Here is a 25,059-nt window from a genome sequence, read left to right as displayed (position 1 = left end):
ATCAAGCCGAGGTTTTTTTTTTTATGATTTTGTATATTTAGTTTTTGAGAACAGAAAATTGTTTCCTTAGTTACAAATCAAGCAAGTCTTTTTCACATTTTTTATTTTCTATTGTTCAAAAGTTCAACAATTATGCCTGGCAAAAATAAAAATTGAACTTTTTTTTTTTTTTTTTCTAATCCTTTTATGTTCTGTATGTTTCTTTCCTTTTGTATTCTCTTTTTTTTTTTCTTTTTTTCTTCTTTTTCTTTTTCCGTTTTCCTTTCATTTTCTGTCTTCAACCAAACAAAAAGAAATACTGTAATATAATTATTTTTTCCCTCATGTCTACTTCTTTCATTTTTCCCTTGGAAGTCAAAAGTACATGCGTTTGGAAAACTTCAAAGAGAAGGAAAATAAAAAATAAAAAGTAAAAAATAGAGTTCCAACAGTTTTTTGGGGCTGTTGTCTTTTTCTATTTTGGTACAGCAAAAACAGAACAATTCAGTCGAGGTGTCCCTATATCCAAAATAGTACACCCTAGTCATTGTGGTTCTCTGGTTAACGAGAAATAGAGGAAAATCATTTAATATTTCAAATTATCAAAGATAATATACGTAGTAATTGAAACAGAAATCAAAGTACGAATTTGGGATTCGTTTAGAGTTGAAGAAAGCTTAAGAAATATCGAAGTACAGGTATATTTTGTACATTTACAATTACATAATATATATATATATATATAATGCATGAAAATTAATATCCATGTTACCCATGTGCATATATATGTGTAATTACATTTGTTCAGATTCAGCTTAGTTATTCTTTATCAGTATTTTTACTCGTTTATATTCAACTTGATTATGCATTCATGGTATTTCCACTTGTGTTTAATAAATTGTGAATTTCTTTCAGAATTATTGAATTTTAAGTAATTAGACAAATGATAAAGAATGACAAAACTGCATAATAATGGTAGTGTTAGGAAAATGAAGAACAAAACAATATTATGATAAATAATAAAAGTTAAAGGACATTTTATTTTGACAAAAAACCCCACACCTAAATTGCATAGCTTTTGGTCTGTTATATCCGTCATGATTCTCCTACTTTCAAAGAAAAATGTCGTGTTCTTTTTATCTAAATTAAACTTTTTGATACACCTACTATATAAAAAGTTCACCTTTTAAATTTTTTTGTTTTTTTTTTCCCTCACTTTCAAACCTATTTCTCTTTCAAAGAAAGATGAGTAAGACGAGAAATGTATTTTGAGACAGGCTACAAGCATATGCATAAATACATTATATAATCTTATTTAATTTGAATTATTTTTGCTAAATTATATTTATACATTTACCAATCCATTTTGAAACCACGTGAAAACAATTACATAATTGATTATTTGAATTAATTTTTTTTTTATTAATTTTGTAATAAATAATGATGTCATGATAATAAATTAATTATCTTTAATTAGTATTTTTTTTTTTCGTGGTTATTAACTTATTGCGACAATGCAATTTGCATAAAGTAAAATTTTATTTTATTATTTCTTGCATTTTCTTATGTACTCCAAAAGGTCCAATGAAAACTAAGACAAAATTATTGGAAGAAAACCGCAAAGGCCCATAAAAGTCCCTTTTGAAAGAGCACGACGAGTTGCAGAGCATCATCATCTTGAAACTCAGTACATTTTTTTTTAGTTCGTCAACCAGAGGCTCTGTATCATATCGTACCCCAAAAGACGAGTGCCTCTCAAAAAGCAAGAAGAAGCCATCGAAAGAAAGCAAAGCAAAGAAAGAGAGAATGGAGAGCAGTGACACCACAGGCGACACAACCGATCCACCGACCACCATGAACATCAATGTCAAATTCAAGGGACGAACCATACCTATCACTCTCTCTCCAGACTCCACCGTCAAAGACCTCAAGTCTCTCCTTCAACCAGTTACCGATGTCCTTCCTCGAGGGCAAAAGCTCATTTTCAAAGGTCCCCTCTCTCTCTCTCTCTCAGACACACACACACACGCACATCTCTCTTTAGAAATAACATCGAAACCCTAACAAGAAACCCTAATTCTTGATTCTTTTATTCACAGGCAAACTTCTGGTCGACGAAATGACATTGACGTCGTCGTATGTGACCGATGGGGACAAGATCATGCTCATGGCTACTCAGGGTTTACACCAAGGGGTATTCTTCTTCTTCCAACATGTATACATATAGTATGTTGAAGAAAGGGCCAATTGTCTTGTAATTCATCAAGATTTCAAATTCAGTGATAATTGAAGCTTTTTAATCAATGTAATTTCAATATTTTTTTCGGATTTTTTTTTAAATAGGATGGCCCTATCGGAAACCGAGCTCCGGCCTTATCGGATTTGAGGAGGACGACCGACAGTAATAGAGGTAGGTGGAAGGAAGTGAAGGATATTTCTGTTGAAAAGAGCCAGGTTGAACGTTGGAAGGCTATTGGGGTCATAGTTTTGTCTGGACGCGAGTTGAAGGTATAAGAAACTAGTCTTTGTAACGTAGATGGATGATTTTTTTGGTTATAATACAGGTTTATTGAATGCAAAGGCCCAAATAAAAAAAACTTGATATGGTTTGCATTTGGTAGTTGATCTTGGAGATCGAATGAGTGATATTATGTTTCACTTGACTTGAATAGACACTAACTTCTCAATCCAATTAGAAACGAATTTGGTCAATTGGATATTGTGATACTTTGGATGTTCATTTCTAGGTACCACACTATTCAGTAACAAACATTCTGTAATTTACCTGCTACTCTGTACAGGTTCTTATCAATGTTTGTGCGATTGTTGTTGTTTAGAAATGCTATTGATGTTCTTTCGTTCTGTTTTTCGAGTACTAGAAATAGCATGCTTGATTTTTTTGCAAATAATATCAGATTTTGTATGTGCACCCAGAGCACTTGATTAACAAAGACAACACTGAATAATGATTAATATGACAAAATTGTTTCAAGCACTTGCTGTTTGTATTTGTTTTCTTTATCTTTTTGTTTCTGATTAATATGACAAAATTAATCCACTGTATATAAAAAATCAGAAAGTAACAAATTAGGATGCTAAACAAAGATTTTTGTGCTAGTATCATGAGATTTGGTCAGCAAGTAAAAAAGAAAAAAAAATTAAAAATAAGTTTTTATCAATATTATTTAGTTATTTCTGCTAACCCTTTTATTGAAATTATATAATTTCTACTATAGTCATTTTTAAAAATATATAAATAAAAATTCAATGCACATTTCTTCTTTCAGTTATGTCTATGAACCAAATTTGGGAGTTTGCCACTTTGATTAATCTTTTATTTTGTGGCTGAGATAGATGGGTGATAATTTCTTTTTATTGGAACTTGAAAGGCCATACCTGATGAAGTCTGGACTTGCGCATCTTCTGCAAGAGTACTTGATCTCAGCCACAACTCCATATATGATGTACCAGTTGCAATTGGCTGTTTGCGTTCTATACAGGTAAGCAGATCCCTTTATTTCTCATTCAGTTGCTCCACTTTAGCAACTTTTAACATTGTGTTTTTCTCTTATGCTGTAGAAACTGGACCTGAATTCAAATTCTATGTCGGATGAATCCATTAGCTGGGAAGGACTAGCATCTCTGAAGTCCCTAAAAGTTCTGTCATTGAGCCAAAATCAGTAAGTCATTGGTTTGGTCTTTTTCATAGTTGTCATCATCAGGATAAACCACAGAGTACCCTTTTTTTTTTCTTTTTTTTTCTTTTTTGTACTGAACATCTATTTCTACCGTTCATGTTGGAGAATATGTAAATAAATTTTATAATAAAAAGTTGAGTATGCTACTTACTAGAAGTTAAAACATAAAATATCATGGTTGATGTGCACCTTTCATGGTTGAACAAATAAAGTGAAATTCAGTAAATGTAGATAACAGACTAGACCGATTGATGCGGGGATAGAAATCTAATCTGTGTGTGTTTACTCTCCATCACTTGGAATGGGAGGAGCTCATTATAATACAAGGTTGAGCTTGAGAAAATAGAATCAGAGAGGTTGGAACAATAAGAACTTGATCAGATTCTTTGTTCTAATATGATTATGCTGCTTGCAACTCTATATATATATGTATATGTTCTTATATATGCACACATATCTATCTATCTCCCTATTTCAAAGATAATGGGAGCTTGATAGAAAATATGAAGGGAAGGGTGAAGAAAGAAAGGAACTCAGAAACCCTTTGATGTATGTACTTACTGTTGTTTCACTGTCATGTGTTTGTTTATACAAGACGAAAAGTGCAAGATGTGATGGTCGAGTGTCTGAAATGTGTTGACTAATGTGTTGACTAACCAATAGGCCAGTGGCCTAGCGGTACTAGTCCCCTACTTTCCAAAGGGAGGTCAGGGGTTTGAACCTCAGTGAAGGTATGTGTGTGTGAGTGCCAACTAAGAAAAAAAATGTGTTAACCAAGTGTCTAAGATGTATCAACAAAGTGTCCAATATAATAAAAATTATTTTTAAATTATAGACACGGCCATGAAGTGTCGAACACGTATCCAATAGTGTCCATGAAGTTACGTTGTCCGACGTGGACATGGCACCTTCATAGAAGTGTCCGTGCTTCTTAGCTCATAGGTACTCTCCTTAAGTTGCACTTGTGCTAAAATCCCTGTAAGACTCCAAGGTCTTTTCAGTTTCTTGTTAATATTTAATAGTGTAAATTACCCCAACCTCCCTTGTGGCTTAACTTTGCACCTTTGGGCTAAACTTTTGTGAAAATAATTCTGATGCCCCTGCTTAACCCTAAGATAAAACATTGTTACATATTCTTTTACTATTATAATAAAAAATACCAAAAGCTAGTAATAATACGATTACCATATTGTCCTATCTCAAGGTCCATATTCTTTTTTCGTTTTCTATTTTCTTGTTGGTACTGTAAAGCAGTTCCCCCTCAAAGCTATAAATTAAAGCATCATTAAGGCTTAATTGTGGGGTGGTGTGTACTCTAAATAACTTACATAAAACATATTAGCTATTGTATAAATTTATCTTTTACAATTGGACATCCTATACTATATGTATTTTTATCAATTTCTAGATGCAAGGAATGTATGGCTTATTGGCGAAACTCCTCACTCTTGTTTTTCTGTTGCAAAGATTGTTGATGTTTATATCAAATCTCATGCACAAGGCAATGCAGCCACGATGTAGGCTTTTGATATTCTTATGTGTGTGCATGTGCATAAATTGCTTCTACTGAATTATGCTAGATTGCTTCTACTGACATATGCATAATCTAGTTGGATAAAAAAAATATGTTGTAGTACTAGGTTTGATCACTGAAATATTCTCTCCTTTTTCTGTTGTAATGGCTAAATTTGTTCACATGATTTGTGCAGTTTAACAACTTTGCCTCCTGCATTGGGTACTGTAAGTTGTCTGAAACAACTTCATATTGCCCACAACAAGCTGACATGCCTCCCAGAAGAAATAGGACTTCTAACTCAGCTTCAAATTCTGAAAGCAAACAATAATAGGTAACATGTATGGGTAGAATGTAATTACTCTATGATAGGCGTATGATTTCTCTTACTTATTGGGCTTTATTCCTTGTTTCATTTCTCAATTGCCTAACTGTTCTTTCAATTGGCATAAATTCTGGTATTATTTGGGTAACTTTTGTGTGTGTGTGTGTGTGTGTGTGTGTTTGTATCATGACATGGAAGCACCAATAATTGCAGGTATAGTACATTCATTCATGTTTGATTGGCATTTTAAGACGCATATAGATGTTCTTAGATTTTTCTAAGTGCTGCAAGTATGAAACGCAATGACCTTTTAGTTTCTTTTTTCCATGTTTGATGATGATATACCATGGGAACTAGTTCCATAACAGTTATCCCAATGTTTCTTTTTGGTAAATTGCAAAAAAGCCCTCAAACTATTAAATTTTTGCAAGAATTCCTCTCGAACTACAGAAACCCTTGAACTATTAAAAAATGTTGCAAATACTCCCTTGCTGTGTTTTGACCATTAGCAAATAAACAGAAGACATAGCATGTGCAATGCATCTGATAGTATTAAAAGTGAAATCACAGAATTACCTTTTATTGGCAAAAATGTCCTTGAAGCAAAAGACAATGAAGGTTTGCATGCTTGGATCCATATGATGAGCCGTTTGAAATATGGGTGTAAAAGATCAGTTTTTCCTTTTTTACCCAAGAACCATACAAACGTCCCTTCTTCATCATCATTGGTTCCCTCAGCGGCCATTGCTGGCGTCTCTATCACCATCACTGATATCTCTCTTTAATAGATTGAGATCTACCTATGTAAAGAATTCCAAGCCCACAAGCTCTCTCTAGCACGCTTCTCTATCTGAACCCTTCTCCTTCACTCTTTATATCGCCATCACCATGGTATTGTTAGAAAGGGAAAATTTAAATAAATAAGAAGAATATATTATGGGGATCTTTTTGTTATAAAAGGGAATAATCGTCATCCATCCACTGATCGTGTCATGGAAATCATAGGAAATTTGTGTGAGAACATAGGCTAGAAAAAGAGAGAATGTGAGGGACCCAGTTGACCCGACTAAGTTGTTAGTCATGGCTGGTCTCCTATTCCCTTGGAATTTTTGTGTACCAACTGATAAGATTCTTGAGAATTAACTCAATACTAGAATAAGGTATTTGAGTTTAACAATAACAATATCGTTGTATATATAAATATGTATAGATTGTGTAGGTGCATATATATTTATATGTGTCTGTATAGGACACACTATAATTGGCCACGGGCACTTGTATCTTCTTCATTCAGTGACGCAACCCATATTAGTTTTTCCAATATCACTGTTTTGAAAGAGTAAGGGCCCGTTTACCAACAGGAAGTGATTCCTAGTTTTACTTTCACTAAAAGCAAAATTATGATTTTGATTTCTTAGAATGAAATAAAAAGTAGAATCATGTTCAATAATGTCTCCTATTTTCAATATTTTGAAAGCAGGATAACAGAAAACAAGTTTAATAATTATGATTTTGATTTTGTTTTCTAAATTGGCAGTCAATTTCTAATAGCAACAAATTGTGTAAATCCAACAAAAGAGTGAAGAAAAAGGACTACACAACTGATTATGAATAATAAATAAATTTTTTTGGTTCCCAGTTCCTAGCCATTTTGCTCAACTACATTTCTTGAGTTCTTGCATCCCACCACTGATGTCAATATATGGATATTCATGTGTGTGTGTGTGTGTGTGTGTGTGTGTGTGTGTAGCTGTGTAAGGATTTAAGATGGTTATTGATTGGATTATTGATTGATTAATTGATCAGACAACTAAATCTACTAAGGAATATCCATTCTAAATCATCCATTTGAACCACTTGTTTTATTTATTTGGAGCATCATAAGATCCATATATATATATATATATATTTCAGAAACATACAGCATGGTTAATCCAGTAATTATAAGATCCAAGACATGATCAGAAGCACATCTCACAAACAAACCCCCAATGCTATAAATATGTACAAGATTCAAAGAAATCTCGAAGAAAAAAAAATTTGACAAGAAAGAGACGATTTAAAGATTTCAAATAAATTTACATATGAGAAGAAAGAGTGAGAGACATTAGGAAGAGAGAGAGAGAGAGAGAACTTTACATCTCTAAGAGGAGAGAGAAAGAGGGATGAAGACGAAAAATTTTCAGAACTGAAATTAACCATAGGAGCAGTTCGATCTGGTGGTAGCTGGTGTTGTAACTGTCATCGTGGATCTGGTGGTTGCCGGTGGTGTTGCTGATGATTTGTTGTCTCAAGCAAGGTGGTCAGTCTGTTGGAGGGGGAGGAGAGGGTTTTGCATATATGATAATTCTCAATGTTATAAACGACAAGTGTAGCGTTAGTTTTTAAGAGCTCCATTCTGCTACAGTATCCAAAAGCAATTTCCCGCTACAGTGAGAAAACACAGAAAGTAACAAAATCTCACTTTCCTTTTCCTTCTTTAAATGTGAAAGTACTTTCTAAAAGCTGAAAAGTAAAATTATATTAGTAAACATGATTCATACTTTTATTTTACTTAGGAATTGACAATAGAACAGGAATTACTTCCTGTTAGTGAACAGGTCCTAAGTATTTCTCTAGAGAGAGGGGGTAGTATGCCAGTTAGTAGAAGATGGAATGCTCGTTCCTGGGACTCAACATGCTCAAGAATTATGTGGATGAAGGTGGAGATATAAAAAATATTAGAAACCCGTCAAAACAACGTCGTACTGGGTTATGTAATTAGCTAACAACCAGTAAGACATAGTATTGATTTTGGGCATTTTAGACATTTGACAATTTCCTTTCACTTTTTTCTTTAAATATTGAGTGGCAGACTGGCAGTTTAGTTATTTAACATCCAACTGATGGCAATCAGACGGTAGATTGCCGGTTTGTCCTTATTTGCAAGATTTTGATAGATGAGGTTTTTTTTCCCCCCATTGACACGGGGCATTTGCAAAATTTTGATGCTTCGAGGGTTTCTTTTTGCAATTTACCCTTTTTTGAACTTGCAATTGATGTTTTTCTTTCTCTGTACAGGATAAGCACCATTCCCACATGTATAGGAAGCTGTTCTTCTCTTATCGAGGTAGGATTCTGGGTCTTTTGTCAAAAAAATAATTATTGTAATCTTTGAAGTATGAACTGAATGATCCATATATTGCTGTCCAGATTAGAGGAACTAAGTTTTTTTTCTCTGTTCTAATAATATGCTTGAAATCGTTTTTTTTTTGGTTGTTGTGGTGTTGCAGGTTGATATTTCATCGAACCTTCTCGCAGAGTTGCCAGAGACAATTGGCAATTTAAAAGATTTGAGGGTTCATCTTCTTTCCCTTGCTATAGTGGTTTCTTCTTCTCTCTCAAATTTATTATTTTCCTTATTTTGACCTCTACTACTCTTGGCCCCAACAACCAATCAAAATGTCAAACAGCTCTCTTAGCTGGCTGCACTTTTCTATAGGTTGTACAGTTGACTCACTTCTACCTGATTATCATGTAAACCAATTTTTCTTTTTTCTTCTTCTAAATCAAAGACGAGGAAGAGGGGCATATTTTCTATTTGTGTTTTGGTGTCAGATGAAGCCAGTGGAAAAAAGCATGAGAACCCACAAATGTCAATACCGTCTTAAAAGGAAAGAAGCATATATATTGGCTATGCTGTCAAAGAATCTCACATTAGTGGACGCTACTTATCCCAAATTTTTAGTTGAAAACAGTAGAATAGAAACTTGTCTTTAAACACCATTACTTCTAATAATAATACATTTAGGATGATGATTTCCTGCGCCCAGGTTGCAGGATTTTCCTGCATCTCATGATGTGGTGCATTAATTTCAGTCTACATTTCCGGAAGTCATACTCTATACATATGATATCTACCCTCTATTAAGGACAATTATTTATTTTCTCAAATTTGAAAATATGGAATTTGTGAAAAAAAGCTTTCCTGCAGGGAAAATAACTGTACAATTTTAGGGCTTGGCTTCAATAGGTCATTTATATGTTCGTTCTCTTTCTTGCTTCTCTAAGTCATAAGATGCTAGATCTGGAAGTACCCAATAGTTGAGCTTCTCTCCATTTTTTGCATCCTGTGCAAAAACTTAAGGTTTTGTTATGTTCTCTTTTTGTTTTCTTCTTTTATTGCGACAGAGTTAGAGCTATGTTCTGTGTTTTGCCTGAATGTCATTTTCTCATCCATTTTATTTATTTATTATCTGGTACCAACTTCTCTCATTAGATTATTAAAATTTCATTCATTTCTCTAAACCAACGTATTTTGTGACGTTTCTACATAGGATTTCTGAAACAAGAAGAAAAATAATTTACAAGGGAAAAGGCTTAATTAAATCAAGGGGAGCTGTTGTTGCACTTTTAGCTTCTTTTCTTCCAGGCCATAGATTTTAATATAATTGCTTTAAGATTGTTAGGATATTATCAATGGCGTATTTTGTGATAAAGAGAACATAGATTTTAAGATTGTTAGGAACTTAAGGTTTTGTTATGTTCTCTTTTTGTTTTCTTCTTTTATTGCGGCAGAGTTAGAGCTATGTTCTGTGTTTTGCCGGAATGTCATTTTCTCATCCATTTTATTTATTTATTATCTGGTACCAACTTCTCTCATTAGATTATTAAAATTTCATTCATTTCTCTAAACCAACGTATTTTGTGACGTTTCTACATAGGATTTCTGAAACAAGAAGAAAAATAAATTACAAGGGAAAAGGCTTAATTAAATCAAGGGGAGCTGTTGTTGCACTTTTAGCTTCTTTTCTTCCAGGCCATAGATTTTAATATAATTGCTTTAAGATTGTTAGGATATTATCAATGGCGTATTTTGTGAGCAGAATGCAAATTAGGTTGTTTGGGTTGAGTTATGGGATGGACAACAAAAAAGATTCCTGCTGCTCTACTGCCCTTTATTTACCGTTGTGCAGGCATTGTATCTCAGTAACAATGGGCTCAAAACTCTTCCTTCTACGCTATTCAAGATGTGCACCCAGCTCTCAACCGTGGATTTCCACAGCACTGAAATCACAATGGACCTTCTCCGCCAGGTATGTACTAATCATCCCACATCCATTGACTCATTCAAATTTGATATGTTTTTATTTGAATATAGTTTTTATTTTTATTTTTATTTATAAGTAAATCTAAGATCACAACATCCTTATATTGACAGTTTGAAGGGTGGGAAGAGTTTGATAAACGTCGCCTTTCAAAACATCAGAAGCAACTGGATTTCAGAGTTGAGGGCGATGCCGCATTTGATGAAGGAGCTGATAAAAGGTGACAGTTACAGATACTAGTTGAACAAATTATTGGTGCAAACTTGTGTAACACTTGTTCTGCATTTTTCTGATGAACCAAGTAAATTGTCTTCGGGTAGCACCCATCATTTTAAAACTACAGTCAATTGAGGAAACTGGTTTACAGAATGTATTCCAATAGTATCATCTGCATTTGGAATTAATTCAAGTGGTGGGACGTTTTTACTGCTTACTAAAGAGGTGCAACGCAACAGACGCATATAATTAACACTGATATTTTTTTCTTTTTGTGGGTGTGTTTTTTCACTATCGTCTCCTTTTCTCAACACCTCCTGTAGTGCAGTTTCAGCTCAAGAATTGATCTCGTTGGTTTCCCTACCTTTAGGATTCATACATCCGCTGGTAAAAGTTGATGCATGCAGCATGGTTGATGTTGAGCACGAGAAGCTTGAGAGAAGAACATGACCTATAATTCCCTTTTCTGCATAAATTGAGAGTTAAATTTTTGTGTCCACCGCATGTTACCCTCCCAACCTCATTCTTAGAGCTTCTAGGCGTGTGTAACAGGGGTCATTTTGTCCCACATCGGAATCGGATGGGAAAGAGATTGGGTATAAATGGGTGGGTATGCAGCCTTACATAACAGTTCGAGCTTTTGGGTAAATGGGCGAGCGCCCACCCGTTACAGTTGATATCAGAGCCAAACCCAGTCCTTGATCCGGTGCCACGCCAAGCGTCCGGGTGAGTCCACCCGGGTAGGTAGGGTGGCCCAACCGCAACGAGGGCGTTGCGAGTTTGGGTGGGGGAGAATGTAATAAGGGTCATTTTGTCCCACATCGGAATCGGATGGGAAAGAGATTGGGTATAAATGAGTGGGTATGCAGCCTTACCTAACAGTTCGAGCTTTTGGGTAAATGGGCGAGCGCCCACCTGTTACAGACCCTTAGTTGCCAGCGTAAAGCTTTTCCGCTTGCCTGTATGTTACTGGTTCCATTTAAACGCTTTAGCAACCGTTAGAATTTACACGAGAGGAGTCGCGTTAGTTTCTGGAGTTGGAATGCTCTTCCAAGTGCAAGATTTGATCAATGTAGTTGTAACCTTTCTATGCAATGAGAAATGTTAGTTTCTGGAGTTGGAATGCTCTTCCAAGTGCAAGATTTGATCAATGTAGTTGTAACCTTTCTATGCAATGAGAAATGTATAGACAACAATAATGCTTGCTCTAACAAGGTTTTTGGTTTCCAGGGGCATAGACCAGGCAAGCTCCTCACAAATGGCACGAAATGTTCTGTTTTTATTTTTAATTTTCTTTTTCTTCACTTTCGAGCGGTGGATGTTCAATCAGAGCGGTCTCATAAGTCAGTTGTTTTTTTAATAAGCAATAATAGTGATTGAGAATAAAATTATTGATTGATGTAATTAAGACAACTGTTTCCGTTTTGCGTTTTTGTTTTTCATTCGGAACAGAACATCATTTTTGATGTGGGGTGTGTTCAATAATGATTGAAAGCATGTTTGATGACGGAAAATTTGTTGCAAGTTTTTTGAAGCAAAAGCATGAATGCATTTTTGGTAAAAAATGTGTTGCAAGATTGAAAAACAAAATATCAAGTTAAAAAAGGCCTTTTAGAGTTTTTTTTTTTTTTTTTTTTCAAAATATCAAGTTAAAAAAGACCTTTTTAGAGTGTGTTTTTTATCCTCCCTCTTCAGTATTGTTCAACGAGGCAGTGTCAAAACATTATGAATTTTAAATTTGGGCCTCTTTTTACCAACAAATGTCTTAATATTCAAATTGTAATAGAAGTTATCAAACACTTTTCAATGTTTTGCTTTTGCTATTACGAAATAAGTGGTTGTCAAACATGCCCTTAGAAATTTTAATTTTTGTAACTCCATGTGTTCATAAAATATAACGCGTTTTGGACCATATTTAGTTATGAATATTTTAAATTTGATGAGACAAGTGAATTACTGGAGGGTCAATTTTTGATGAAGTGACCCAATCCTAAACGAAAGAGGTACACCACACTAGCTGAAAATCAAGAAATTATTACATGCTTTGATGAAGTGACCCAATCCTAAACGAAAGAGGTACACCACACTAGCTGAAAATCAAGAAATTATTACATGCTTCAGGACTATGGACTATGTTGTCCTGACCAATCAGAAGTTGTCATGCAAGAAAAAAATTGAATAAAGCTAACACATTTGCTTGCGTGACAACTTCTAATTGGTCTTGTATTTCGGAAGAAAGGGCAATAAGCTGTTGATAGTTTTCTTCATGCCTGCCATCAGCTGTTCAACAAGGTGAATATTTGTTCACAAGGTTGCAAATATACGTCTTCTTTCACCTTGGCTTGACCCCAGATTTGGTAAGAAATTCAAAGGGCCTCCGGAAACCAAAGCTATCAGAGAAGTTAAGTTTGGCATACTTCGTGATAATTCACCGGGTAAAAGGACGACGAGCTGGTTTCACTTGGCTGCTGTAAGTTGACATTTTGAATGATCACACTAAAAATGCTATGTTTAGCACCAGAGAGCTAAATGCCCAGCATGACTGTGAAACTTCTTGCAATAAGATTTGACAATTCAAGCCAAGATGAGATACAAATAATATACCATCTACAAGTTCCACACACAGTTGTTTAAACATGGTACTTTTATCAAACAAGGTAGTATATGCTTAATGCAACAATAGAAATCTGCATGTACTCGAAAGCATTGTAATGAAATAGAAATACGACATCTATGAAATGTAATATTGATATGAAAAATATCCATTTGTGTGGCTCATAATGGACCGAACAGCATAATCAAAAGACCATGCAAACGAAGTGTTACTGTCGTAAAGCCTCTGTTAACAAAGCTATAAAGATGCTCCATAAAAGCTAACGGAAGTAAATGGACATCTGAGGTATGTCAATGTCATTATCTTCATCATCCTCACATGCCACAACAAGATCCAAGTGGTGACGGTATGGTGGCAGTTCAACCTTTGCCACTTCCCTAGCCAAATCAACCACCTTCTTGTCCATCCGATCTTTGTGCCGAGGGAACATGCTATTGTAGAGCAGGCAACTTCCGCATGAAATACTATAGGCATTTAACCCCTTCTTTTGAAGCCATTGGAGAAGATCCCTCAATGTAGGATTGTCTTTAACAATCCATCTATCCCACACAGTCCAGCTCATATCCCGGTGCTTGATAATTTTGGGTGGAACAGGCTCAGCCATCGAGAACAGAGGAAGTGCTAGGTTGGCAAATGTGTTTCGGTAGTCCTCCAGTTTGTGACCCCCATTCAGAACCTTGTACAACTCCAGGCAGACCAGACCTGTGGCCATTGCTGTAGCTGTTGCAATGGCAGGGATAATCCTTCCAGCAATAAATTTGGCTTTCAGCTTATCTACTTCAGGAATACTATAATTCCTGGCCCTCATGTTAGCAAGCCCAGCTATCAGGTCCATATGATAGTTTGTATCGTCATCCTGCACATTCAGTTGACAGAGTTAATAAAACTCGTGTGTACAATTAGGATTTCAATGTCAAAGGAACTCCTATTCTTAGTTTTTTAAATCGAGAAACCAAGTAAATATCATGACACATGGGAATTCCTCAATTATCCTATTTGTTGATTCAGTCAGCAAACTAAATCTTTTCCAACTAAACAAACTGCAAACCCAAGGGGGTAGCCTAATGGCAAAAACTCTCACCCCACTTCTTGGAGACTGGGAGTTTGAATCTTCTCGGGGCTACCCCAGAGAATTTCCCGGTGCATGTGGGATGGGAGGTGCCCGGTGGCAGATTATGGGGTGCTCTAAAAGGCCCGACACAACCACAGTTGACCAGAAGGAAAAAAAAAAAAAAAACACTACTGCCTATAAAGCATGGAACAAAAACGAAGTAGACCATCAACCAATATAGCATGAAGGGTTTGATGGTCCAAAGGGTCTATATACTAGAGATTTTAAAAGAGATGATAAGAGAGTAACCTTCTCAAACTGAATTGGCTTCATCATGAACCCTGACGGCAGATTCTTCCGACACTGCTCTAGCTTCATGATAAGTTCTTTGATGACTGCTGCATCATCTATAGATGCAGCCGAAAGGCTGGTAGCCTTTTCGTCAGTCACAATTTTAACGCCTTCCCTTGGTTGGAATTCAGGGACCATCACTTTATCGACAGCTTCAGCCCACATCTTAGGGTTCTTGGCCCAGTCAGGAATTGGGATGCCAAATGTCTCTGCCCGAAGTATGGAACCTGCCATAATACAATGGAGATGACTGGAATCACCTGTAGTGAATTGCAATGGACGGGGGAAGCGTTTGGGGGCTGACCAAAATGGAGCCCCAGTACTGGTCGCAGCATCTTCAGGAAAAGTAAATATCAACTGCTTCACACGGTTGGCAAAGTAGTCTTCAAACCTGATGCAAAATATAAACTATGTCAGTCAATCATGCAAATTGAAGAACAAATACAAAATATGATCAATCAAGGAAAGTACCTTATACGGGCCCAGGTAATGCAGTCCTGGAATGTTTCACATCTTTCTTTGTCGAGGCACTCAATAACACGTTCCAAATTTTCCCTGGCCTGAGCATCACCCGCATTCCTCATCGCAGATGTATATTCACTTGGATTGGAAAGATATGCATTCACTTCAGCTGGTACTTTTTCAAGCAAGCCCTCAAATTCTGATCGAGCCCATGTCAAGCAGTGGTCAATGTTGTGGGGAAATGAGTGCACAGTGCACATGGGTGCTTGTTTCTCTGGCGGATCTCTTGAGGCACCATAGTTCTCCGTCAGGTGAGGAATGACCATTTGAGTGTTGCACTTGGCACCAAGGGTTCCTGACTCAAGAAGTGGCTTCTGGAAATACAAGCATCTCTGATCAACATACAGCCTGGCATTGACATTGTCCAGGGCATTTATAACAACACCAAGATTCTCCCAGAAGGCATCATCAAACACATTTTCAGTTTCAGGGCCAACACGATTTTGCAAAGCTTCGATATGGAGACGAGAATTTATAGCTGTAGCAGCAGAAGCAGCAACCGTGGATTTGGCCTGCCCAATGTTCCAATCACGAAAGAGGAACTGCCTACTGAGGTTGCTCTTTTCAATAACATCATCATCAGTGATTGTTAGCTTCCCCTGGCCATTGCATGAAACTCCCATCAAAGCTAAATTCTTCAAGAACTCACAACCTAGTGCACCAGAACCAACAACAAACACTTGAGCATCCTCCAGTTTCTTCTGGAGTTGGGACCCAAAAACTGAAATCTGTGCATCATAGCGGCTATTCAATGGTCTGAACTCATTGGGTTCCAGTGGTTCCGTAGGAAGTGACTCGATTGAGTCAAAGTAGAAGAACTGCAAAAACATGGACGAAAATAATATTAAGTTGCCATCACAAGCAATCAAATTGAACCAGCTAAGAGGCTCCTCCTTCAGGACAGTAGGAACCTATTACCCAGAAAATGGTTAATTTTATGCAATGAAGAGGAGGCATATAATCTAGGCCAAATCATAATACTAAAATTTCCAACTACGAAACAAACAATCTAATCTAACAAAATACGAGGACAGTAGGATACTGATTTCCTGGGAAATGGTTAATTTTATGCAATGAAAAGAAGAAATTATTAATCTAGGCCAAAATCACAAGAGTAGTAAAATTTCCAACTATGAACCAAACAATTTATTAAAATATGTCGATAACCTGAAAGAGTGGATGGAACTTTCCAGAGCATGCCTTCATAACCTCCTGCCCTACAATACCACCGAACATTGCAGCCATGGGATTCAGAACTGCCCGGGAACCAAAGGCAAAGTGCCGCAAAAGTTTGGGGTTTATATCTTCCAGTTTGCCATCTCCCAAGCTCTCATTAAAGTTACTTGCTATAGATATCAACTTCTGAGCATCATCTTCAGAACCAGCAACAGGGAAGCGTCCCAATTCAGATATAAACTTATCCAATGCTTGGAATGCCACATGCAAGAGAGGTGGCCGGTCAAACTTGGAGAAATCACTAAGAAGAAAGTCGCCAGGATCACTGAGTGCTTCTCTCAATGGCTTAAAGTTCAAAATTTTGGGTTGTTTAACCTGTGTGACAATACCACCTTTCTCATACATGCCAAATTTTGTGGTGTCCTCATCAAGAGTGAAAGAGTAGGGCCTTGCACTAACTATCTTTCTTGGTTTTCCATCATTAAGTTCTGTCATTCCATGGATTTCGGAGAACACGACAAGATCCCCATCCTGAAACTCCAGCCTTTCATCATCAACGGCGGATACAAGAGCAGGGTTGTCATTACTGACAGACGCGATAATACCCGTGTGTGGTTCCTCACCATCAACATCAAATACCGTAAACTCAGGGCCAAAATCACAGAACACACTACCAAAAAGGCCTCTAACTTCAGTCTTGATGAATGCAATAGGAGGCTGATGACTATGACAGTAATCATTGAACTCAATGGCTCTCTCTAAGTTGATATCAGTAAAAACCACAGCCTAAAAAAAAGAAATTACAGTAGGTTCATACTTTAGTGATATACAAGCCGACAAGTAAATAATTGCATGCAGCAAAAACAAAAAACATATATAAATACACACACACACACACACACACACACACACACACACACACACACATACAAGAGAGTGATACCAAAAAAAGAAAGAAATAGAAAAAAGAACACACACACGAGCGAGCAACTCAACTAGAATGGTAATTTTGCATAAACAGTATGAATAACTTTTGGAACTTATTAATGCACGTAATTTGCTACTCGTGTTCGTACAAGAAAACCTACAATAGCATACAGCATGGACGCAGGAAACAGCAATCCCTCGCTTAAACTAATAAATATGATTAATTCAAGGAATAACCAATTTTAAGATGCACATAATCTTCAAAGCAAGGTTCAAGCAGGGGATTCTATATCTGCAAACAATACATAGTAATCATCAATCATCTCAGATGGTAACAATAACCAATTGGTTGAGAAAACAAGTAGCCGGTTCATGCCAGGACCAAATTCTGATAGCCGTAGTGACAAATGTAGATATTAATAATAATAAATCACGTAAAAGAATCTACAATATTTTGATACCAATATCTGCTGCAAAGAAGGCAGTGGCAATTTGCTAGAAGAAGTTTTGGACTCATGGCAATGCATAAGAGGATTGAGTTGTTATAAGGGGAAAAAAAATCAAATCTTTCACATTGTTCAATAAATTAATGAACCCGATAACGGATGGCTATCACATTGAGATCGGGGCTTTTTGGGTTCTTTGGGTCCATAGGTCTTTCCCACTTTCTTTTTTCTGGTTTTTGTACAGCTCTTGGGACGAGTTCCCCTTTTGAACGCTTTCTAATACATTTTTACATATCAAAAAATATATATATTTGAGATCGGGGCCACACTACTACAGCCAACTTCGCCATCTCAGGAGCTTGTTAACATACAATAACCATTACTAATTATGAGAGCAAACTAGTCAACCACCAAAAATTTGAAGTCAGATATAGACAAACTGATGTGCAAGAGACCACCAGAATTGTTCTCAAAAAGGGAATACTACTTCAATTGAGTCAAGTATCATCAAGTACCAAGACCTAAGAATAACCACTTATATGAGACAATGTAATTTTGAGAGACAGCAAAGATCTATTTCAGAATTAAAAGATAAGGAGCAAAATCAATGTCATAAAGAAACAAACAGATGTCTAGAAAACAAGCAAACCAAGACATGAGAAATCAAATCACAAAGAATTTTTTTGAAGAAGAGCAATCAAGACAGTTTTGGATACCATAGTCACACTTTGATTCGAGGGAAAGAAAAAAAAACACACACACGAAGCAAAATATTAAACGGAACCAGTATACGTAGGACACCACTAATTCCTGATACACAAGACACGTCACTTAATACTGCTTTGGCTCCTTCCTGTTGCAAAGTAAACCACTTCCAAAGAAAATAAATGACAAAACAGTGTCTTCAAACAATAACATTGTAATGAACAAACTTCTCTTCGTACTGGACAACGGTGAAAAAGCATTGTTTGACATTTGGGAAAGAACACACCATCCTCTTAACAATAAGATGACATGGTTTGAATCAAACATCATTTTGCCAAAAAAAAAAAGTGATTTCCAAAGGAAATAAGGGTTTTTCTTCTTTTTTTTCCCAAACAGGAGCACAAACAATAGCTTCAGCCCAAAAATAGGGGCCTTAATCCTCATTCATCATGATCCTCCCCTTCATCCCATATGAAGGTTGGCCAAATGAATTCTCTTTTACTTTTCTTTTTTCTGTTACAAGTCATTTCTCCTATCATATATAAATATATTTTAGAATCATTTCTAGTTACTTCACCCCGTGTTATTTGGTGCTATTAGTCTCTAACCTCCTATACATTTAATCTCCATTTCTAATTGGTGAATCCATGGATCTATGTAGTATTTTTTTCCAAGAAAATTAAGTAGTATATTTCCATAATCACCAAAACCTACTCTCTTAATTTACCACTGATAGACGCTTCTACTAATTTGTCACACATTGATTATTAATACCAATATTTTCTAGCCATTCATATCATCCATCTCAACATTTTCATTCCAGATACATGATTGTGATGTCCTTGTTTATCCCTTAATGCCCAACACCCAACTCCATATAACAGGTGGCCAAAAGATAGTTCTGTAGAAATTTTCATTCAAGTTTTGCTTTTATTTTATCACATTAAATGCCTCCATTTTGTCGAATCCATTCCAATCCTACTAATTATTACATCACCAATTTGTCCATCATTTTTTTATTCTAAAAATCAAAAACAGTTATTTTGAGTAATCCATAGGTCTTGCACTGTCACAGTCATATATATCATATAAATAACATTCCATATATTTTATTTTAGTCATACTAATTTTAAACCCCTGAGAGAAAAACAGATATAAATTACTAAAATCAATATATTATTCACGATCAAAGACTGAATTGAATAGTTTAGACACTTAAGAACCTTTATATAGACAAAATCAGAAACAAACCATAAGAAAATAAAAAATGCAAAAATAACCCTACAAACTAAACATTACCAGTGAATTAAAAGTTATAACTCTAATTTAATAAATCTGTAATTTTATCAATCTTTACTCCTTCCCTAAAAAGTAAAGTGAGTCGCGTACAACTGATGTGTGCAAGTCATAACACGATCTCCATCAGCTTTTGCCCCTGATGTATATTTTCATTCTTCAAAATCTATTGCTAAGGTTTTCTTAGATATATTTAAAAGTACTATGTCATAGGGCTACAACATTTAACCTGAATTTATTATTTAATATACGGGCTTAATACCGATCTTTGGTGTAATCTTATTTGTATAAGAAATCACAGGTACGGAGTCTCTGGTGATTGAAACAACCAAGATTTTACCATGACTAAAATTTTTGAGAGACATGAAAGAGAGTGCCTATGGGGTCGCTTCTGTAACTGGATAACCAGCCCGGCCACACATACAATAAGAACTCTAGCTTTTGTATCATCATACATATCCTAAATATTTTTTGTGAGTTTTATAGGAATTTATTTTCTTTGTGAGGCCCACAAAATTTTCAGTTATCTATCACATCTTCTCTAACTATACGAAAACCATGGATTTTGTTTACTTCTTCACTATTCTAATAGTTCTCTTAAGTAAATAGCTCCATGGTAGATCTTCTTGGCATAAATTGAGATCGGATATCAGCACACTGGATTATCTTTGATCTTTGTCCATAGTTTCATTATATAACTTATGAATTTAATTACTAGATAATCACCATAATTTTTTTTGTCACCTTTTACTTTTCTAAATTGGTACCATAAAACTTCTTCATTTATTTTCATCATACCTCCAGTTAGAATTTTACTGAATAAATAGGTTAGTCATTCAACTCATTCACATCTTCTAAAGATTTCAATGCCTCTATATGAATGTTACCATGTTTTATCGCTTTATTATTCACCATCTTTTTATGTTTATCCTCTACTTCTCTATTATTTATTTATCTATCATTCAAATGTTAGGTTCACTACTCTTTAACTTTTTTCTTTATGATATTCCTAATTCAATAATTGTTGAAGACGATTTTTCCACATATTCAACTCATTAACTAATAGCGTCTGAGTTGTGTTTTTTCCCCCTTCCTACTAATTTTTCCCTTTCCTTTCTCTCCTTTTATCCTAATGCATTATTAAAATGAGAGCATGGGAGAATATAGGGGATAAAAGAGAATAGGAGAGAAAAAAAGATGAGGGAAGTAGAAAGGAAAAAACTTCAAAAATTCATCCATTTGGTTATCCAGAACTAATAGAAAGTTTTAAAAAAGGGAAAAAAAAGGTACAAAATCGGAGGGTTGAGGGATTTGTCGACCTCTAAAATAATAATCTTGCAATGATTCAAATCTCGGTGGATTTTTAGAAAGGATGGGGGTAATGAATATTACCTGTATTGCCCTATCTTTCATAACAAGATGATTCCAATTTCGTCATTTTCACTCATCCTTTTCATATCCCTAGTCAGCCTATCACTACCTTTGGTTACTTGTAAATCAGTTTTTCACCCTCTTTTTACCTAATTATTTATGCAAATCAATTATTATTACTTTGTGTAATTTCAATCACACTCATAAAATTAGATACACAAAAACTAATCCAAGATAGTGCAATCTAAAAAAAAATCACCCATAAAATTTTGTAGATTTAGTTCAAGAGAAATGTAACCATATATATGTTAAATATTCATCTAAAACTATTTGGGGACCGTGGGAGGGCCAACCTTGTTGACATCTAAAGGGACTTGATCTCAAACTACCTTTTGCTACTTGTAAATCGGTTTTTCACCCTCTCTTTAAACTAATTTTTTATGCAAATCAATTATTATTACTCTCTCTGTAATTTCAATCAAACTCATAAAATTAGATACACAAAGACTAATCCAAGGCAGTGCAATCCAAAAGCACGACCCATAAATTTTGTAGATTTAGTTCAAGAGATAAGTAACCATATATATGTTATAGATGTATATTATGAATTAGATAAAAAAAAATAATTAAAATAAAATAAAAAAATAAATGAGGAAGTAATCTATTTGGGATTGTGGGAGGGCCAACCTTGTTGACATATAAAGGGACTTGATCTCGAGCTTCATATGCATGATCAAGTGTGTCTAATCTTACTTGCATTATATAATACATTACAAGCAACGTGGCATCTCATCAGCTTCTCTCCATTTCACACATTCGAACCACACACATACATACTTGGAAATAGATACAGAATTATATATATATATATATAGAGAGAGAGAGAGAGAATGATGGGGTGGGGTGGGGTGGGGTTAATATACCAGCAATTGTTATGGGTTCTTTGACTGTAATTGCTTCTTGCCTTACCCTCTTGGTACCCTCAAGTTATTAGAAGACACAAATATGTTAATGACTTGGTTTTGTATTATTATTTATTGCAAATATTCGATCAAAATCAACAGTCATAGAGGTTGGCTTCAACTTGATTATTGACTCTAGTTACCCAACCACCCTCCACTGGCCCAAGTCACAATGAGGAGCTCATGGTATTATGAAATATGAATACAAAAACCAATGAAGCTATCCAGAGAACAATGACAATTTTTGTATATAAAGGCCAGTATACATCTATTATTATCAAGGATTGTGCTCCTCACTCAAGTATGTCGCTTGATATTGAAAGATATGAATGACATGTCATTGACTATTTAAAGGTCCCAATCAGATCAACTGGCTTTCAATATTTCAAGAGATAACCCTCATCACCGATCTATCAGAAACTAAATGAACATTGAAGGAACAAAGATAGGTAATAAACTCAAAAATGAAAACTAAGCAAGCAATTCACTAAACATAAAGAGAATAAAACACCTGGAAACCAGAAAGCTGTTCTTTGGTCGATATTGTAGGTAAGGTAGAAATGACCACAGCATTGTTAAGCTCTTGAAGCTTTTGGACAGAAGCAAGTGCCCTGTTCTTTCCAACATCACTCTCTGAGAAGAGGAAATTGCTGGACAAATCCATCAACTCCACTTTTCCTTCATCATGCAATGTAACGGACTTGACACCAGCAAGCACGAGGTTCTTTGCTGCAAGTTGTTCCAAAACAAAAACATCAAACTAGCCAGCCTACAAAAATCTAAGTTCAACAGGATCTATCAGAAAACTCTTGACAATGAAATACAAATCCACAAGCTCTTAGGATTCGGGAACATAACAAAAGCAAGCAAGCAAGCAAGCAAGCAATCTAGCAAGCCTACAAAATTCTAAGTTCAACAGGATCTATCAGAAAACTCTTAGCAACAAAATACAAATCCACAAGCTCTGAGGATTCGGGACCATAACAAAAACAAGCAATCTAGCAATATTCAACAGCAAAGAAACATAAGAGTAAAAAGTAACTCCAATATTTTAAAAAATAAAATACAAAAATGCACAGATTTAGACTCAGAACTGTGTCATCTCTGCAATAGTCTTCTAGGTTTTTTTTTTCATGGTGTTAGATTCACAACTGACACAATATAACTAAAATTTAATCTACTATCAAGCTCGCGTAATTAAGCGTAGATCATACACTAAAATTACAAAGAATAACTGCAGAGGTTAACTAGCTGATCTTCATACCGATTTCGGCGCCAAGACCTTGCATCCCTGAGATAAGAATGTTTGATGCGAAAAGCCGCCTCATCGTCTCACGGCCGTAGACCGCAAGCTGCCGGCTGTGCAGATCCTCATCGATGTCCTGCGGATTGCCGTCCTCGAAAGGCACGCTACTGCCGCCGGTGTGATTAGTGGTGTTGCTGTTACCGATGATGCTGCCACTGCTGTTATTGACTTCGCCGCTCTTCTTGTTGTCGTTGGCCATGGTGGTGGTTTTGGCGGATGAAGCAATCAAACAACCGGATCGATGTTTCTTGAAGAAGTTTTCTCTGTCACTACTGTCGTCAGCGTCTACAACCTCAACCTCTCCTTCGACCGGTCTCTTTCTAGGAAGCATATAGTGCAACAAACTGCTGAAAACGCCACAAAACCCCATCGATACGATCAGTATCATAAATATATTGGAGAAATCAAGATCGGAAGATCTCTCATAGAACAATAAAAAAACGATCGGTGCTAAAACTATAAACCCTAACCCTAACCTTGTCAATAAAAGCGTCATTTGTGAGAGATTCGAAAGCAGAGATGCCAAACAAGAAGATTAATCTAGAGAGATAAAGAGGGAGAGAGAAGGATTTGGGGAGAAGGTAAGGAACGTACCGGATTAGAGCTCTGGAGCGGAAAAGAAAGGAATCTGAGAAGGCGATCAGAGAGTAATTTTGCTTTTTTAAGCGTGCTTGGTTGTTTTCTGATATTCTTCTAGGGTAGAGTAGAATTGTTCATTTCATTTCTACTTTGTATGGTGAGAGGAGGATGAGTGAGGGGGGTATTTATGGATTTGCATTTTCTAGGGTTTTGGGCTGACAGATGCTATTTCTTGCCCCCGTTGAGAAGTCGGTTCAAACATTTCTCGTGTTTAGAGAGAGACAGAGAATGCGAAGAAAGAGATGACAAGTCAGCTCACGATAAACCGTCGATAATAAAAAGCAACAAGCAAGAAGGAATTGTTGTGATAGCGCAACTTTTTGTTACACACAAAGGTGACAATTGGTAAAATGAAATCTGACTTATTTAACAATAGTATTAATAACGCTAAATATTAATTTAACATTTTTATTAAATAAGTAAACGAATTAATTTATTTATTAATTTATTTATTAAAATAAAAAAATTAATATTTAATTAAAATAGAAAAAATTTATCATAATTAATTTAAATATTTAAAATAAGAAAAAAAATTATAACACTTAGACAAGTTCATAAATCATCAGTTGTGCTTATGAGTGTGTAAAATTGGAGTCGACTCATGCATGTGGACATTGGAGCTGTGTAAGATTACGTAATGTTATTTCATCATTATCTACTACGAGTAGTATATTCATTTGTAAAGCTATGATTTATTACTTCACTTTCTCCTTTGGAAACGTAAAATATATTTTTTCCTTTTTTAAGCAAAATATATATATTTAATTTTTAGTGTTTGGTAAAGGTTAGAGTATAAAATAACTTAATAAAAATTTATAGTTAAATTATTTTTCTTAAATTTTAATATTTTTTTAGTAAATATTTTACATCAACCA

At 35.4% G+C, this 25,059-nt stretch overlaps 2 protein-coding genes across 3 annotated transcripts; one reads left to right on the top strand and one right to left on the bottom strand.

Annotated features, from left to right (window-relative positions):
- Positions 1-1,562: 1,562 nt before the first annotated feature.
- Positions 1,563-12,251, top strand: LOC132269303 (LRR repeats and ubiquitin-like domain-containing protein At2g30105). 2 transcript variants are annotated; one of them, XM_059770455.1, is made up of 11 exons: positions 1,563-1,969; positions 2,079-2,173; positions 2,323-2,487; positions 3,369-3,479; positions 3,559-3,659; positions 5,387-5,524; positions 8,576-8,624; positions 8,788-8,853; positions 10,471-10,590; positions 10,716-10,822; positions 12,049-12,251. In XM_059770455.1, exons 1-11 carry the CDS (start codon positions 1,786-1,788, stop codon positions 12,176-12,178), a joined length of 1,266 nt encoding a protein of 421 aa, XP_059626438.1. In that variant the 5' UTR covers positions 1,563-1,785; the 3' UTR covers positions 12,179-12,251. The 2 variants fall into 2 exon arrangements, with proteins under 2 accessions (XP_059626438.1, XP_059626437.1); XM_059770454.1 differs by having other exon boundaries at positions 8,788-8,880.
- A 1,118-nt stretch (positions 12,252-13,369) lies between these two features.
- LOC132269302 (ubiquitin-activating enzyme E1 1-like) lies at positions 13,370-24,442 on the bottom strand. The gene is made up of 6 exons (XM_059770453.1): positions 23,504-24,442; positions 22,751-22,968; positions 16,524-17,318; positions 15,306-16,174; positions 14,793-15,225; positions 13,370-14,288 (listed from the first exon to the last, which is right to left on the bottom strand). The coding sequence occupies exons 1-6, from the start codon at positions 24,039-24,041 to the stop codon at positions 13,692-13,694; spliced, it is 3,450 nt and encodes a 1,149-aa protein (XP_059626436.1). The 5' UTR covers positions 24,042-24,442; the 3' UTR covers positions 13,370-13,691.
- Positions 24,443-25,059: the final 617 nt, after the last annotated feature.

This window comes from Cornus florida, unplaced genomic scaffold (assembly GCF_030987335.1).
Source record: "Cornus florida cultivar Cherokee Brave unplaced genomic scaffold, ASM3098733v1 CherokeeBrave_3.0.0_Hap2_Chr08, whole genome shotgun sequence".
In the NCBI taxonomy this organism is placed as follows: domain Eukaryota; kingdom Viridiplantae; phylum Streptophyta; class Magnoliopsida; order Cornales; family Cornaceae; genus Cornus; species Cornus florida.
Note: the sequence above shows the minus strand (reverse complement) of the source record. Positions and strands in the feature narration are given on the sequence as shown.

Excerpts from the sequence above, each read along its gene's own strand:
- LOC132269303 (XM_059770454.1), top strand. The coding sequence starts at position 1,786 with ATGGAGAGCAGTGACACCACAGGCGACACAACCGATCCACCGACCACC. Across the intron at positions 2,174-2,322 it reads CTCAGGGTTTACACCAAGGG|GATGGCCCTATCGGAAACCG; the intron begins GTATTCTTCTTC and ends TTTTTTAAATAG. Across the intron at positions 10,591-10,715 it reads CAATGGACCTTCTCCGCCAG|TTTGAAGGGTGGGAAGAGTT; the intron begins GTATGTACTAAT and ends TTATATTGACAG.
- LOC132269302 (XM_059770453.1), bottom strand. The coding sequence starts at position 24,041 with ATGACGCTTTTATTGACAAGGTTAGGGTTAGGGTTTATAGTTTTAGCA. Across the intron at positions 16,175-16,523 it reads AGTTCCATCCACTCTTTCAG|TTCTTCTACTTTGACTCAAT; the intron begins GTTATCGACATA and ends ATGTTTTTGCAG. Across the intron at positions 15,226-15,305 it reads ATTACCTGGGCCCGTATAAG|GTTTGAAGACTACTTTGCCA; the intron begins GTACTTTCCTTG and ends ATTTTGCATCAG.